Consider the following 17,871-nt stretch of genomic DNA (forward strand, 5'->3'; position numbering starts at 1 on the left):
CCTCAGTGGGCCATGCTTTTTCTAAACAGATGTTCTGCCATTGTTCCTTTTGGCCTTTGTATCCAGGTGCAGTTGGATGAATTGGGTCTGTCCTTAGATAACATTGCTATATTCACATGGCTTCTTACCATTCCCAAATGTGACCTTTCTTTGAGTCATCTGAAGAAGGCAGGAAGTATCACCTTATATTTGCTGAACATCTTTAGAACCATCCTTACATTTCCATTTATACAGATGGTTCAAAATCAGATTACTCTGTTAGCTCTGCCATTGTTTGCCATGATTCAATTGCACATAGAATCCCCTCTACAATTTGTGTTCACTGCCAAATTGTATGCCATTTTTCATGCCCTGGATCACATAGAAGCTAAGCAGTACATGAACTGTGCTATTTATACTGATTCAATTAGCTCTCTGTTAGCTCTGGAATCACTTCAGTTTTCACCCTATTGCTGATATTCAAAAGCAACTGGCCCATTTTTCTGTCTCATTTTATTTCTATCCAGTTTTTCTGGATACCAGATCATGTCGGTATTCATGGGAACAAGCTTGTTGACATCACAGCTAAATCTGTCTGCTCCAGTACTATCATTGCCTTGGCTGTCCCATACATGGACTACAGTCCTCTATTCAATGCTCCACTCCATGTTAGTTGGCAGTTGACTTGGAGTGAGCAATGTAATTACAAACTTTTCCAGTCAAACCTTCTATTGCTCTTCGGCCATCTTGCTTCCATAAGGATGAAGTTGCTGGGCAACACATTGATCACAATTTTTGACTGATAATTTTCTTTTATCTAATACCCATTGCACCAATATGTAGTCTATGTGACACAGGTCACCATAGCCCACCTTCGACTATAATGCCATTGAGACAGCACCATTTTAAACATATTTTTATCATGTTTGCCCTTGATGTTGTACAGTGTCATTATCAATAGTAACATTGTCCACCTCAATTGTGATTTTAAGGGCCATTGGCCTTTTTTACTCTACTTAAGATTTTAATTTGAAAATTGGATTGTTTAAGCATGATTCCTTTTCACATATTTTAATGATTTTATCTTTTTACTGGTGGTTTGGTGTAGATGGCCCAGATGTTTTGTGCCAATAAATGTTAACCAACCAACCTGGTAGTTGGATTAAGATCCTACCATTATGGATGGTCTTCTTCCTCTTCTGAAACATAATATCATTATAAATGCCTCTCATTCCTGTTGGAGCACCCTCCTGCTTCCTTGGGGAGGTCTCAGGGAGGATTCTCTCCATGTCAATCTCATGGTTTATCAGGCTTTGGTTCACTTCCTTCTGACCCTTCAGATCCAGTTGATGGTTCATTCCAATAACTTGACTGTAATTTCATATATCTCAAAACAAAGGGGACTTGGTCAAGAAATCTCTGTTTTCAGACATTGGACAATTTATACTGGGCCCATGGTCATCATATTCATTTCACTCCTGTGTTTTTCATTTGCTTGATCTTTACCTTCTGTTTTGTTCCCTCAACCTCATCCATCCCCCTTGCCCTGCCCCACCCCTGAATTGGAACCTCCATATAGTCCTCCATCCCCTTAATATAGTCATGGATAGCTTATCTCCTTTTGATGAGATTCTTTCCATGGAGTGGTCACTGGATCCTCTGATGTTCAGTGGATGTTCGAGATCTGAATTGCCACATATTTCAATTCCTTGCTCCCAGTATTTTGGTCTCTTGTTCCACATCCCTTGATGGGGTGGTAGCTACTCTCTGTCAAGATGGGATGGGCCTCTACCTGTATTCTATCCTCCCATCAATCTGTTCCCTGAGTCATTTCTTTCATCTAGACCATTTCATGTCATGTCCTTTTGGTGGTTTACTTTGGTTGGTACAGCTGTGATTCCACTACTGAGCCATCTTATACAGGGTGGTCCATAAGTCCCTACCCCTCCATATGTTATTATGTTATATTCAATAATACTAATGATGAGTTGAAGGCAGTTGTTACCATGGCATTTGGAACAATAACCCCTGCTATGTTGAGGAAAATATTATGCAGCGAGAATGAGGGACAGCACACAGATACACTGGATACATAAAATATATGGATGGGTAGGGACTTGTGGGCCACCCTGTAGTATTGCTTCCTCTTTCACTCTCTTTTTACTCCAATCCTTTTATCAGCCCCAGTTCAGTATGCAATATTCTTTTGTTTCCATACTGTTTCACACTTAACTTTTGTCTGGAACCTGACCAGTCAGGCTGATCTTTTGCAGCACATCATCCTTGATTTCCCATTCCATTCATCTTTCTTCCATGGTTGTGTACCAATAGCAGCATGGTACACATACCATAGTTTGCCCATGCATCAGGGTCATCCTACTCCTTGTTTTAATCTTCTCCACATCATTTCATATCTTACCTGGCTTTTTGACAGAGTCCTTTGGTCTCCTTCATCATTTCCTGTATTTCTGCCTTGTTAGTCATGTTCTGTTTTACATGTAATACCTGTGTCTTTAATTTTTCTATCCATTCCCCTCTGCCTCAATCATCCCTCTGGCTCTGCCTCTCTCCTGGATTGAACATCGGTGTAGTCTTCTATGCCCTCACCCCTTCTTTCATCCAAGTCTTTGTTCACCTGTTCCTTCTATGCCCTTACCCCTTCTTTCATTCAAGTCTTTGTCTCTTTGCCACTTAGCTCCTAGCTGCTGTGGTGTGGACTATAGAGGCTTCCTCCTCCTGAATGTGCTCTCTTCATCTCTGTTGAGAGGGTGGTGGTGTTTTTCCTTTATAGATGGTGTTGGTAATCATCCTACTGCAGATCTTGTGTACAATTCCAGGTGCAATGAGGTGATTGAGAATACATCCTACCAACATGCAGTTTGCTCCTCTGGCTAAGACATCCTCCTTCATGCTGTTCTCTGGATGTTGGTTCCTGGTAGATGTGATGATTAGAGCTGCATCAGCCACACCTCCTCATATGAGTGTGTGGCCAGATTGGATGTTATATTCCCAATGCTGCTTGGTGCTACACTAGAGATTAATTCTTATTTTACTGTCCACCTTCCTTATGTCCCCCAGATGTCAGTTCCTGGTGGATATGGAGATGATTGTGTTTAATGTTCACACATTATGTTGTGGATTCTTGGTACAGAGAGGACCCTATTCATACCATGGGTTGGATATCCTTGTCATGGTTTGACTGGTCTTAGTTAAGGCATGCCTCCCATTTATAATCTTTTGCACCCAAACAACATTACATCAGGAGTCCATTAATTTCATTTCAATAATTTACTGGGGTCCCTCTTGAGTGAACCCTTACTGTGGCATATTTTCACATGGGAGAAGAATATGCTTGCATTAGAAGTAGTGCAATCTCCCAGAGTTGTATTGCCTTCTACTTACTCACACACTCCATTGTCTTACTTTCAGTCCTTTCTAAAGAGGGATCATTTTCTAATAAGACCCTCTGTAAACTCAATGTGGCATTCTAGCTATTCATGAGAGAGGTAATGTTTCCCTACACAGAAAATATAGTTTCAAACTATATTTACCTCTTCTTACATTTCCCATTTAGTTACAAATGCAACCTTCCTATGTAGGGATGGCTAATATCAATCCTTCAAACATAATGCAAGTAAGATGACATTTGCATCATGCCTACATTTACATCTTTTTTGAAAAGTGTGTTTTTGTTTTTTTTGTAAAGTTATAGATGCAACACTTAAGGCTCTGAAATTGTTGTAAACATACTTATGGACATATATATAGAAAAACACACAATTTGTGTTTTCTTACTTCTTTGTGTGTATTTAGTTTAAGGTTACTAATTATACATCTATTAATACATCATATTAAAAAATCATCTCACAAAAAGACAATTTTTCATTAACATACATGTCTATCATTGCTAACCATGCTGGTAATTTTATTGCTAACATACACATTGCATGAATAAATTCTCTGCAAGTGCAACCTTTTCTGATAAGATTCAATTAACATTTAATTTAAAATATAGCATTATAGGCCTACTTAGTTATAGATCATTAACTATACATTTAATACATAATGTTTAACCTCACACACCACACAAAATAAATGTATGCAGAATTAGAATGTGTGTGTAAAAACAAATAGCAGGCCTAGACTATAAAAATAAAATAGTACTGTCTGTCATAAAATAGAATCCATTAAAAAGAGTAGGGCTTAAGCTATAATTCTTATTGTGTACAGTGAGATTAAAGTTAGTGTAACTTGTAGAACACTAGCATTAGGTGAAAGATCTGTTGAAATTAAATTGTATTATTATTTTTATTATCATTAGAATAGACAGAACTATTTAGTTATAGATTATTAATTATACATCTACTAATACATCATATATTTAACCTCACACACAAAATAAATAAATGTGTGCAGAATTAGAATGTAGTGTGTGAAGAGCAAACAGCATGCCTGGTCTATAAAATAAAAGTATGCTATCTGAAATGAAAATGTTTTGTGAAATGAGATTAAAGTTAATTCAGCAAATGTATTTTATTTAACTTTTTTTCTCCAGATGGTTCAATACCTGAAAGTTTTTTTTCTTTTGATACATTATAAATCACAATGTTCAATTTTGTTTGTAGCATATTTCGTACATTATTGCCATAATGTGAATGGCATCACATTCATAAAAATATGTAAAATTTACATTAAAGCAAATTAAACACATTACATATGTATTTGTATTTGAAATTTTAATATATTGAAGAGGAATGATGGAGGAAAGTAGAGCTAGGCGTATTCTCTTTCCATAATGGGTCCTCGTATAAGGTAATCTAAATATTATTCATAAAAGTCTCTTTATCCTTACCAACAAAGGAAAAACATAAAACTTCATTCAAAAGGAAGCCCAAATTTAAAACAGGTTCATAGTTTGTTTTTTCTATAAATTCACAAAATATTTTTTTCCTAATGAAATATGGAATAGGAATATGGAGAGAGTAGGGTTTTGTTTTTAAAACCCAGACAATGCCAGGTAATGCTGCTAGTTTAAAATAAAACTAAATAAGCCTACAGTTGTCAAGATTTTATCACAAATTTTAAGCCAGTTGAAATAACATATCTAGAAAAGTGTACACGTCATTTCTGCAATGGGTGACTCACAAGTGAATAATCTGTTAATGTTTTTAAATGTTCATTGATGCACAAGATTAATGTGTAAAGCTTTAGAGATATTGAAGATAAACTTAAATTCAGAATTATAGTGAAAATGATAAACCTTTTCAGAATAACTGGAATTTGTACAACATTTGGAGATGGATACAATGAAATGAAATCACTCTAAGAAAAGACTGGCTTATCTATTCCAAAGGTTTCATGAGAACTTTGCTGTATTTTAAGGTGTATTATTTTGTCATATTTAGCCTATTTGCCACAACCATAATATCATTAATGCTGAATAACACATGCAACACTGGAAAGTAAAATTTTGGAAACCTTGTGAAATATTTATTAATTTGTGTATTTAAGTACCTGTGCAGAATATGTATTTATTAACTGATTTTTGTTTTTGTATTTGTTCAGAACACTAAAGGATTTTACAAATGTGAATATACATTTAGATGGGTAAAAGTGCATGTCAGTATACCTACATTAAGGCAGTATTTCTTGAAGATACTTAGTGGGTTACTTTGTTGTATTAATTTCCTTTCATTTGAAAAAACAAAATTTTTCACAGTTATCATTTACAATGTACTTTTTTTTCTGTAGAACCACCTGCATACCAAATGACCAAAGATTCCAATCAAACACAAGAGAGAGCATATTCATCTGGTAGGTTGCTTGCATATTTTAACTGTTAAGTTTGCTAAAGATAATGACATGAAAGTGAACAGAATACAAGTTAGTTGAAAATCTCTATGTATTATGTCCACACAGGATATTGGTGACCATGGTCTTATACAGATTTCTTCTATTGAAGGTGCAAAGAATTTCTAACATCGATACATTCATCCACGTAGATAGATTTTTGACACAAGTCAACCTCTGTATACCACAGTTTCTCCTCCATTCAGTCTTTCCAGTAACAACTAGACTTTCAATTTCTTCTTTCCTCAAACATGCCCTAGAAACTAACTATTGTGTTCTGATATTAGCAGTCTCTTTCTTCATTCTGCTCTTGACAAAATATCTTTATCTGAGGTGAGAATTGCCCAACAAATCTTCAAGATGTGCCTTAAACACTACAACTTATTGCTTCAATTCTTGGTGATATTTGTCCAAACATGGAATGCTTGTGAAGAAACACTAGACTACATATGCTGTTTTCATCCACAATGCATAAAACATTCCTTATTTTCTATGCTTACTAAAGAAATGTGTAATATATACTTAAAAAAACAATGTTGTTATTAAATATTACTATGAATTAAAGAAATATAAACTTTTAAAGTGTTAACTTCATTGTACAAATTAACAGCTTAGTGAAGGAAACAATGCAAAAAATCTTTCTCTCAGCTAATCAGATGAAGTATTTTTTATCAAAGAAAATGTAAGTAAATAAGTAACATTTAGCCACGATTATTTGTACAAAAAGAATCTTTAGAACTCAATTTTCAAAAAAGATTACACAGTAACATCAAATTTGAAAGTACACTTTCATAGCATGTGTTTATTGCCTATTTATATGAAAAATATTAAGTCACTGAAAGACAATAGACTATAATTATGTTTTGTATTAAGTTTATCTGGAAACTTTTAAAGTGACTTGTATATTGGAAGTGTTATAAGCCTTTATGCATGTAATATTTTTCAAAAAGTAAAATGAGTATGTTTTTAGTTTATTAACACTATCATAATGGGCTTGCATATTTTACACAACCATGTAACCATTGTGGTATTACATACTATGGCTGAAAGTACTTAATATATCTTCATGAAATATGGCAAGCTTTCTGTAAACATTAATAAGTTTTTTTGGATTAAAAAAATCAGAATTTCTAATTAAGTGCTTTCAGTTGAACATTCTGTAATTATATGATGTCAGAATGTTGATTGCTGTGAATGCAGTTATTTTCATGACTCCATCTGTCATCTTGCTCAATTTGCCATTGGCTGTGGTTTTTGTGTTTGGCACCTTCCTATACATCATTATTGACAAATTCTCTGCATGTTTTCTACATTCCATCCATTAATTTTGTAGCTTCCCATTCCTTGTGTTTTCTTTCAACATAGCATTAGCCTCTTTTCTATTTATTGGTATCATGAGGGTCTTCAGTTGCCATGTTTATGGTTCTGAACTGACATTGCATTTTTGAACAGCTGATGTAGCTACATTGTGTTTAGTCAGTTTCCATACTTTATGCTGTAGCTGCTGATTAGTAGAAAGTCCCTTACAATAAACAAAATATAATTATTATATATTTGAACTAGTTTATAACAACTGTGGTTCCACTAAACTTGGCTGTTAGTGATGTTGAAAGACAAATTATTAAAGAATAATATACATGCAACAGCTGAACCCAAATTTATTGCTTGCAGTAATTTCCATCATTAAAATAAATACAACTCCATTTAAATATGATTTCTCAAAATCTAACATTTGATGTTTGCTCTCAACATGTTACTTCAACAGATGCTGAAAATAGACTTCTTAGAGAACAGTTAGCAGGTGTAACAGAGGAACTGAGAGTTATCAAGCAGCAGTTGCAGAATATTGACAACAGAGGTAGAAGAGGTCGTGGACGACAAAGAGGAGGGAGACAGTCATGGAGAAATTACCAACAGGATACCTACCATCAACAGAGAGACACAAGTAGGTGTTTAAAAAATGTTGAAATTTACAAAAGTTATTCTTCAGAATAAAAGTTATATTGAAATGTTATTTTTGATTTTTGCATATGATTCACTGGTAATATTTAAATTTTTTTCTTTTTCTTCAATTTCCTTTTAATGCTCTGTCTCTTGTGTCCAACGATATTTATCTTACTTTATGGTAATTTTGTCATTGTGACAATTGAATTTTAGTTTAACTGCTATTTCATTTTTGTCAAAATGATGCCAGTGTTATAGCATATTCTAATTTGGGTGGGCTCTATCAGATTATTTGGTGAAAATTATGGTAAGGCCAGTCTGCTTAATGATAATGAGTTAATTTCATTAATTTCTTTAATTGTGTTTGCTACAGGCTCTATTCACTGGTAAAGCCTAACAAAATTTGAACAGAAGCTCCAAAACTAATTTATGCCTGACTTTTACAAATAAAAATAAAATTGGAATTTTGGAGATAAATCACCCTAGAAAACTATTGTTTTGTTTTATTTCCTTTTTGATCTTTCAAGAAAATACTTTTTTGAAGCAGAAACAAGCCTGTCATTTAATGACAACTGTTGGATCATTTCAAAAGGAACTGTACACAATGTCAGAATGTAATGGGAGATAAAAATATGAGAATTAAACAATCTACTAATGATAATATAATAAAACTAAACAAAATGGGTGATCATAAAGATAATAGAAATTATTAAAAATATAAAAATAATCAACAAGAGCAAGTTTACAAAAAAATAACTTGCAGGTCTTGGGTAATAAATATACAAGTGGTAAATTAAAGAACTAGATGAAAACTTGGTAAGTAATCCTAGAACCATGAAAAAGCCAAGCAAATTAGTATGTGTATAAACCAGAAATAACAACACAGAAATGAAACTCAATTTTATTACATCATTTTGGTTTATGTTAAGTGCTGATTTTAATCATCTATGAACAATTACACTGCACAACAAAGTTTTTGCTTCTTGAACACTGTTGGGTGTTCCTTATAGATTTTTTGGTTGCTGATCACGAAACTCGCATCCAAATTTGCTCATCATGTACCATTTCATCGAAATCTTCAGTTTTGCTACAATGGAAAAACTGTATCAGGGCAACTGGAATCCATCAATGCTTGCTGACTACTGTTGGACACTGCAACGTGATGCACCGGACATTAAATACAAATGAAAATCAAGAGCAAAACACTTAATTATGTTGAACTTAATAGCATATTAGAAACATAAACACAATTAAATACGTTATTGCCAGTAAACAGTTAACTGTCTATTTCTCAGAGTTCCTACGTGGTGAAGCAAAACCGAAACTATAAGAGCATACCCACCAGGTACCTGTCAAAATCAGCAAAACCTTTTCAGGAAGCAAAACTTTTCGAAGAAATTGTTGTGCAGTGTTATCATATTGCAATAGCATTGTATATGTGTGTGTGTTGTTTAAGGTAACATATTTCTGAAAATCTAATTTTTATCACCTTTTTGTTTTTCCTGCTTATTTTGCTACTTTACTAACAAACTTACATGCAAACTGTCTTCACTAAACAATTGGTAATAAAAAACTCATTAATTAATTTACTAACTGAATTATAGATGAGTAGTTACAATAATTTACTGAGTAGTTTACTGATTCTGGTAATTGTTTATAATCTTGTTCAATATGTAATACATGAAACTTTTAGTTTCTACAAAGGATGTTGATATGATTTCTACTTGTTGCATTAGCATGAATTTATGACATGCTCCTTTTAGTAAACAAATATCTGAATTAAGATATTACAAATATACCATACAACAGTGTTTAGCAAAAATCTATACAATAAAAAAGTTTTCACATAACATTACAGAATGTGGCTATGAAAATATACCTTTTTTTGAAAATAAAACATTCTTGGCTTTGTTACATAAATCTTACAACCAACTTGGACAAGTAACCCAAATTATTTTCCTGCATAACATAGTTAATTATTCAACCGTGAAGAATTTAATCATTTTAAATAACATTTTTGGACAAAATTTGACTGCTCTCTTTATGTATCAGATGCATGATAAAAATAAGATAACTAATATTGATATTTTAGGTTGGCTTTGTGTGAATTATATAGCCAGTATAAATAAGAAGTAATAATAACACTATCTAGAAATATGTATATAGGTCTACAGCAGAGAGGTATGTTCAATCAATGCATTAGATCTCTGTCATAGATTCTCTTTTCAGTTTTAAACTCTGGTGCAAAAGATTATCCTTTAACATATACATACATTCATAAAACAGTTTGTCCACTATATAACATCAAATAATGAACTTGACAAAACATTATACACATACAGTTATTTAATTTACTAATTGGTGAAGTTAAATAGACTTAAAACTTTGTAGATAGTGTTTAGAACTGTGCAATACATTAAAAAAGTCATTCCTTTGTACATGTTTTTATTTCATATGAAAAAAGACAGAAATATATTTATAATTTTTTTTGCCAAGAAAAACATAAAGCAGTATATGAAAGAAACTAGTAATTAATGTTCTTTTATTTCATCTGTTCATCTTTAGTACTGTTATTAAAAAAACATTTCAATTAAGATTAATTTTGTTCATTTATTGTTTTATTGCGTGTATTTTGAAAGAGAAACTAACAAAACCATAAATGAGAAATTGATAATGGGAAAACATAGATTGATTAAAGCGGATGTGTATCAAATATTTACATTAATAGAAATTTAATATGTGGTAAGTTTGTCTAATTACATTTATCAGTAGAATTTATGACAGTTATTTGCCTTTTAATTTTAAATATTTATAGCAGTACTAAACGTACAAACAGACCAACACAAAAAATACAATTAAAAGTCTGTAGTAGATGAATGTATACAAGTTGCAAATAGTAGTTCAATTATATTTAATGATTCAAATTCTTGGTTACTGTGACCAACATCTCCAACCATTTGTTTTGTTTTCATTGTTGATGACAAACTGTGATAATAGTGATGCCTAGGTAAGTACACTTACCAAAAATCACACATTTCTCTCAATCCCTCAATTGAGGCTCTTAAAGATTTTCCCTCATTTTTCACTGTAACTAACTGGATGAAAACTGTCATAGCTTGTCACAGTTTCAGTGACAAAATACAGTAGACAATATTAAGGTCGTTTTTCTATTTCACTAATTTATTTTTTCTAACTAGTTTTTGTTTCTTTTCTTTCTGATTTTTGCCACTTTGCCGTTTCTTCTTTTTTAGTTACTAAAAATTCTTCCTAAATGTTTCCAATCTCAATATTATCTCTATATTGTGAACATTTATCCAAAAGAGCTTTCACCCTGAATTTTCAAACTTTGAGAATCTGGTGCAATATCTTAACTAGCATATTTTCAACCATAACTTTTAAAGTTTGAAGATAGGTTGCAATAATGAGATTTTTACATGTTAATACACTTTAAATCCAAACAAGTAAAGAAAACTTTTCAAAAAAGGAATCAAATTCAGAGATGGGTAATATCAATCCTTTAAAACAGTGCAAACAAGATAGTAGGGATGTCATTTGCATCATTCTTACATAATAGCACAGGCACACAGTGTAGTAGAATGTTAACAGACGAAAACAGGATAAACTGAACTTAGTTGTGAATGAATAGATTTATATATGTATTGTTATATGTTAATTCTCATTTATTGTAATATTTATTGTTTATCTATTATTGGCTGGTAGTTCCTGTTTCACTTTGTATGAAAGCTAACTTCAAGGTGTAATGATAAAATTGGTTACACTAGAATTATGATTTAAAAAAAAATTACAACTGTTTTTTATGATGTCAGAAAAACACAAACTAGAAAAGTCTTGGTACAAAATGATAAAAATCATATAACTAGAGCTTTGTTGATGAGATACACTGTTTTTATGAACAATCTAAGCTTTTCCTACATAGCTAGTACTACTGAGTGCCTGATATCTTAAGAGAACTAACTAGCTTCCTAAAGTGAGACAAGTTGCTATTTAGTGTTTTCTATATTTTTCATTAATTTAGGAGAAATAACAAACAAAATAAAACTTGTATTACTCATACCTTTGTTGCATGTGTGTGTCAAAGAATATTTACTTTATTTATTTTTTACAAATCGGACTTATTATAATGGAACTAATTGGCTTTGTGTATGGTTTATTTTAATATACCTGTACTTGTCACTGTGTTTCATCTGCTTCATTAGAAGTGTTCTCACAACTGACTACAATGTTGAATGGTAGTTTACATGTAGATGTAGTATTATATTATGTATTTTCATAATTTGAAATTTTAACTATTTAACATGCAGGACTGGAAACAGATTAAATCTGTTATACTGTTTATTATAAATGGTGTTACACTTACAAATAGCTCTCCACCACTAGCTTTTGTCTGCAGTCATATTTAAATGTGAATGTTGCAGGATCTTGCATTCTACAAAAATCCTGTCTTTATATTTTGCTCTTAAGTCTTGCATACATTTACATGTCCTGTAAGCTCAACAACTTGTTGCCTGAGCTCATGCATTAAAGAGTTTGTGCAAGTAACAGCATATAATCAGTTGTTCATTTTTTGCCATTGTTTACAGGACTATGACAGAAATATCACTTCTAAACACTTCAACATCTTGAGGAGTGCCGATAGCAAAGAAATGCGACACATTAAGGAATGTTTCTGGATAATCAAGATAACCCCTGAATTAAAATTTAATTTTCATAGCAATGTTCTGTGTCTTTTAAAGTGTTGGTAGATGTGACAGAGCGTGCTCATGTTCTACTATTCTAATACTTAAATTTCTACCAGCCTCTCCTAGATAGAGATACAGTCCAGACATTCTACACTGTAAATGACTACTTTCTCAAGTTTAATTCCATTTGTAATATTATATTCAGCTTTTCCCTGATTAAAATACAAATCAAATTTACCAACCGCTGTTTCTTTCTACAGTCTTTTTATCATATTTGACAAACCAGGTATATAAAGAATTACACAATAAACCAAATTAACTAAATGATTTTTCGTCTTTTAGTGTCAACCTATCAGCTCTTAAATATTTTCTAACCACATTAATACAATAATTCCTTTTTACTAGTACATTTTTCAGGTAATGTGCTTCCATATCCAGCTGTTCTTTTGAACTGCAGGTAGCTGTTTTTGAGTTCTGGTCATATCTGTTAATTCTACAATGCATTTATGACTTTTTGTTTTTTAGTTTTCTGGTTTTGCATTTCTCTTTAAACTTAACATAAATCAAGATGCCTTCTTTTCTGTGAAAAAGTAATATATAATACATACACATATAGTAAACATGCAATTACAAAATGAGAACCTAATATCATCATGTGTGACAGCAAAAATTGTCAACATTCATAAAAGAGTGAAGTGAAAATATCTTAAAATGTGTGCAAGTTGAAACATACCAATAAAAACATTAAAAAAAACTATATAGAAGTATTTTATAGGTTAAACCTCAAAAATAACAGTTTTACTAAGATGTATATATATTGTTACAGATACAATGTTTCAAGCAATGGTTTTTAGATATTTTTAGCTGAAGAGTAAATCCCTAAAGGAAGTTCTATTTTAAAGGTTGCTTTACAGTATTGTTTACAAATGCTAGAAACAGTATGATTTACTATTTTATAATAGTGTAAAACATCTGTATGAAAATCAAAGCCTAGATTTAAAGAATATTTAAATATATATTTAAACAATAAGAACAGCAAACACCTGCATAAAGAATCTACTTGGAGAACATTAGCATGATATGTTCACATGTGAAGTTTCTATCATACATGTGGTTCACCTTATTACGGTAAAATTCACCTATTTGCTAGCCAGGTATTTTAAACTGTAATAGTACATATTAAAGACATATTTTTAAAGAAATATAATGCATTTGAGTTCTTGTAAATTAAGATATATACCATTTTAATAAATTAGTGCAGCTCATATTTAGACTTGATGTCACTTTTTCTACAGAGTTTATTGCATTATGTCATATCAAATACTTTGTTATATATTTTACAGTCTACGTGAAAGAAAACAGTTTTATAACTATTTAAAACTTGTAAAAATGTGTGGATCATAACACAGCAGCTTCAGTGTTTAACCTTTCATTAAATCTATATATTGATTTTTAAAAAAGGTTTTGCTTACTTAATTTATGTAACCTACTTTTGACTGTTTTTTTTATATATTTTTAGAAAATACCAATAATACAGAGGTTGATCTATGATTTAAATAACTATTTTTTTTTGCTCTTGGTATGTTATATTTTTTTTCTAGATCCTCTGAAAAAATTACAGTTATACAAAATTAAATAATTCAATTTATATCAGTGGTTCCCTGATATAATTTACACACTGTTTTAGAATACTTGGTAATATTCCATCATATATATCCTGGATTTTTCCTGTTTTTAAGACTCATAATTATGGTTTTCATTTCCTCATTACATTTAGGAAATAAAAACATAATGTTAAATCCTATGTACGTTAAGTGTTTCACCAGTTTATTTTGTTTTTCAACCTTTTCTGCCCTAATATTGTTTATGCATATTGTATTATAGTATGTTGAAAAACAAAAGGAAGAATACTATTTTTGGCACAATGAAATGTAAAGTTTTGCTCGTCACTTAAGGTAACTAGTTTTGTTAAACAACTACCATTATGAGGGCTGTGAACACTGTTTGCATAGTCCATTTTTTAGTTCCTACCTTTAAATGGGCCAAGTTCATTTGCTATATGATAGAACTTTATTTTGCTAGACATCACAAGGAGTTTTTCCAGTGGTAAATGTTAATCAGTCAGTTGTCTTACTATATAAGCAAACATCTGTTTTGAATTATGTTTCTTTCTGCAGTTCTTAATATTTCCAGAAGTGAAGATAAAAATACTTCCATATTTTATATCATTTTAATGTTTTTTCAGTCTTACCTTTAATTTCTTCTTGTTTGTCATGCATACATTTTACAATAAAACTCATTTGATAAATTCCTTCTTTCTCTTAATTTTTTCAGGGTTTCTTAAGTTGTTACAAATAATTTCTGATTTTATTTTGGAAAGCTATTTCAAAATCCTTTTGTTGAAATATTTTTTGCAGTTTTCTCAGAAAGAGAAGGAAAAAAAGGATATAATAATAAATACACTTATTGTGCAATTATTTTTATGAGATTAATTCAGAGATATTCGTTTTTCTAGTTTAACTCCTTTGTTTCTGAGTTTGTTTATTCATGATACTTAAAAACTCTAATCTTGGGAATGTATATCTAGGTTGTGTTTTTTTTACGTTTACACATGTCACACTTCAATGCTGTTAATACATTTTTTGTATCTTGTATATGAATCTCACCAAACTTTGCTTGAGACATGCTGCTTCTTCAATATGTTTTTAATTCCATTTTCAAGTAAATGCACCAGATGGTCAATGCAAGAACTAGATTTTAATTGAAGGTATATTTTTTTTCATTTACTCCTAAGAAGTAAAATTATTTGATGTCTTATAGAGATAAACACTGTACTTTTGAGAAAACTGTGTGATATATGTATCTGGCATTTTCTTTAATCATTCATTGACTTAAAAAAATAACTTTAAGCCTAGGTGTGAAATTAAAATAGTGTTGGTTTAGTAATAGTTAACTAGTTTTAATTTTAAAGTTTCCTTTTTTACAGAATGTTACTGTCCTAATTGTAGAAAATAGTTCCAACTGCTGGTCAACAAGTAATACTGAAGTCTGTAAGATGCAGGCTATAAATGTTTTTTTCAGAAAGATGTTTTTTTATACTGATACTTGATTTCATAGACATACTGTGAAAAATACTAATAGTTGGTTATAGTCAAACAATAAGACTTACTCTCAGTATGATAATATTTTATAAAAACATTTTTGACTGTAGAAAAATGTCATGATGTAATATTTTAAACATTTTTATATTGGATTTTATTGTTTTAATGTACAATAAAAGTTATACAATGTGCTCGTAAATATAATAATTGTATCTCATGATCTTTGATGTTGTTCCAAAAGTGTATATTATAGCATATTTTTTTCATAATTATCTAGAAACCAAAATAACTTCAAAATAGCACTCAAACTAAATACAAAATTAAACCAAAATAGCACTTTTAATGAATATTCTTTCTCTTCTGTTTTTTTTCCAAACAGAAAAAGAGGGTAAAGGAAAATAGATAAGTTTGAGGTTTTTAAATTAATATTGTAAGTGACAAAAATTACCAAGTCAAGTGATGAAGAGGATACAGTTGTGGACAATATTATACAATGGAATAAACAGAAAATGTTTTATTTATATTGATAAAACTACACATCACCTAATTAAAGGTGTTTGAACAATGAGTTATAAGCATAACAAAAAGTTTTATTGATGATGAAACATACACTACATGTTTTAATGGAAGATTGGTCTGTCTTCAGATATGATCATAATTGATCAGGTATATGAATGGTAAATATGCCTTGCCAAATATGGCTGATGTTGCTAATGCCATTATTATGGTTTAGTGAGAGATTATTTGCTTTCATGATTTCTGTACTTCCTAAACACTGTATTTATTTTTTAGTTTTGGGTTAGTGTAGGAGAAAAATTTCATCCCAAACTATTTTGTAGCCTGTTGCATATTGATATGTTAAGGAAGATATCTGGAATTCATATGTGACCTTGGTGTTCTTTAAGTCTTATTTCTAAAGAGTTTGACATTTGTTGTGTGCATTTCTTCCTACTTTCACATATGCCCTGTTTATGTTCTTTTAATAGGGATTCTTCTGGGCTGGGTAGTAAGATGCTAATTTTATGTGAAGATTTGAATACAGCTTTTACGTCAATACTTAAATTATTAAAAGTGCTATTACTTTCGTTAACAATTTCTAGTACAAAAGAGAATGAAACAAATTTGTTATGGCTTTGTACTGTTAATAGGCAAAAGGTTAACAATATTTTCCACTTTTTTGAAGTTTGTTAGAAGTCCTATCTATGATATTATGATTGAGACCTCTAGATAGTGCTGTGCTCATTAGATGAGTCGATTCAGTAAGCAAGTGTTCTTTGTAGGTGCATAGTTGTACAGCATGATTTACATAGGTGGTGATAAGATATTGTGTGGTGACATGGTGACAAAGTAGGGTTTCTGGTAGTAACTTTATTATTTTATTTATAGTAATGCCTATAAGGGAAAACAGTTGTTGAATTCTATTTCATGTTAAAAATTATGACATTAAATTCTTAAACACATTAGGACCCAATGTCATAATTTTTAGCATGAAATATAATTCAACAATTGTTTTCATGTTAAAAATTATGACATTGGGTCTTAATGTGTTTAAGAATTTAATGAAATTGAGTAGTATCTCTTTTCTGTTTCCTCATACTCTGAACATTTCATCTGCTTATCTTTACCTGATTACAGGTTTCTTGGTGTGAATGAATTTTCTAAACAGTTCCACCATCAACTGAACTTTTCCTTGAGCTAAAAAAAATAATTGTTTTTCTACCTGTTATTATATTAGCATAATGTGCTTCCTACTCAAATACACATCACTAATAAACACATGTAAATAGGAGTGGATATAAGCTAACTAATCCACATGAGGTTTTTATCCAGTGAAAATAACAAACACCTTGCACTCATACTTCAAATTCTCAACTCTGGGACTACAGATTATGATCTCTATTTATTGTCATTTATTTTAAAGATGCAATGTTTGTCCTTAACCCTTTCTTTATAACGTTTTCTGTTTAGAATGCTAATAAATTTGTATGTAGGTCTGGTAATTAGGAAGTTTGACTCCAAATCTGAGGATCATGGGTTTGAATCCCTGTCACTAAAGATGCTTGCCCAGTCATGTGGAGAGTGTTATAATGTGACAATCAGTCCTACCATTCCTTGGTAAAAGATTAGCTCAAGAGTTTGCAGTAGTTGGTGTTGACTAAATTCCTTCCCTCTTGTCTATAATTGATAAATAAGGGAAATTTAATGCAGATAGCCCTTGTATAAACTGCACATCTTATTTTACATTCCATTATATCATTACCATTTATGTTTATTTATTCTAAACTTTTGATTGAATA

At 31.1% G+C, this 17,871-nt stretch overlaps 1 protein-coding gene across 3 annotated transcripts in view; it reads left to right on the forward strand.

Annotated features, from left to right (window-relative positions):
- Positions 1-15,768, forward strand: part of LOC143247447 (uncharacterized) — a 35,234-nt gene extending 19,466 nt beyond the window's left edge. For 2 of the 3 annotated variants that reach the window (XM_076495561.1, XM_076495562.1), the window contains exons 4-6: positions 5,731-5,793; positions 7,595-7,774; positions 15,460-15,768. In XM_076495561.1, the coding sequence (XP_076351676.1) occupies positions 5,731-5,793; positions 7,595-7,774; positions 15,460-15,488 (272 nt within the window). In that variant the 3' untranslated portion in view covers positions 15,489-15,768. Of the gene's footprint in view, positions 1-5,730; positions 5,794-7,594; positions 7,775-12,374 lie in introns of all 3 variants that reach the window. The other variant, XM_076495563.1, reaches the window with a different exon arrangement.
- Positions 15,769-17,871: the final 2,103 nt, after the last annotated feature.

Source organism: Tachypleus tridentatus, chromosome 3, assembly GCF_004210375.1.
Source record: "Tachypleus tridentatus isolate NWPU-2018 chromosome 3, ASM421037v1, whole genome shotgun sequence".
Classification (NCBI taxonomy): domain Eukaryota; kingdom Metazoa; phylum Arthropoda; class Merostomata; order Xiphosura; family Limulidae; genus Tachypleus; species Tachypleus tridentatus.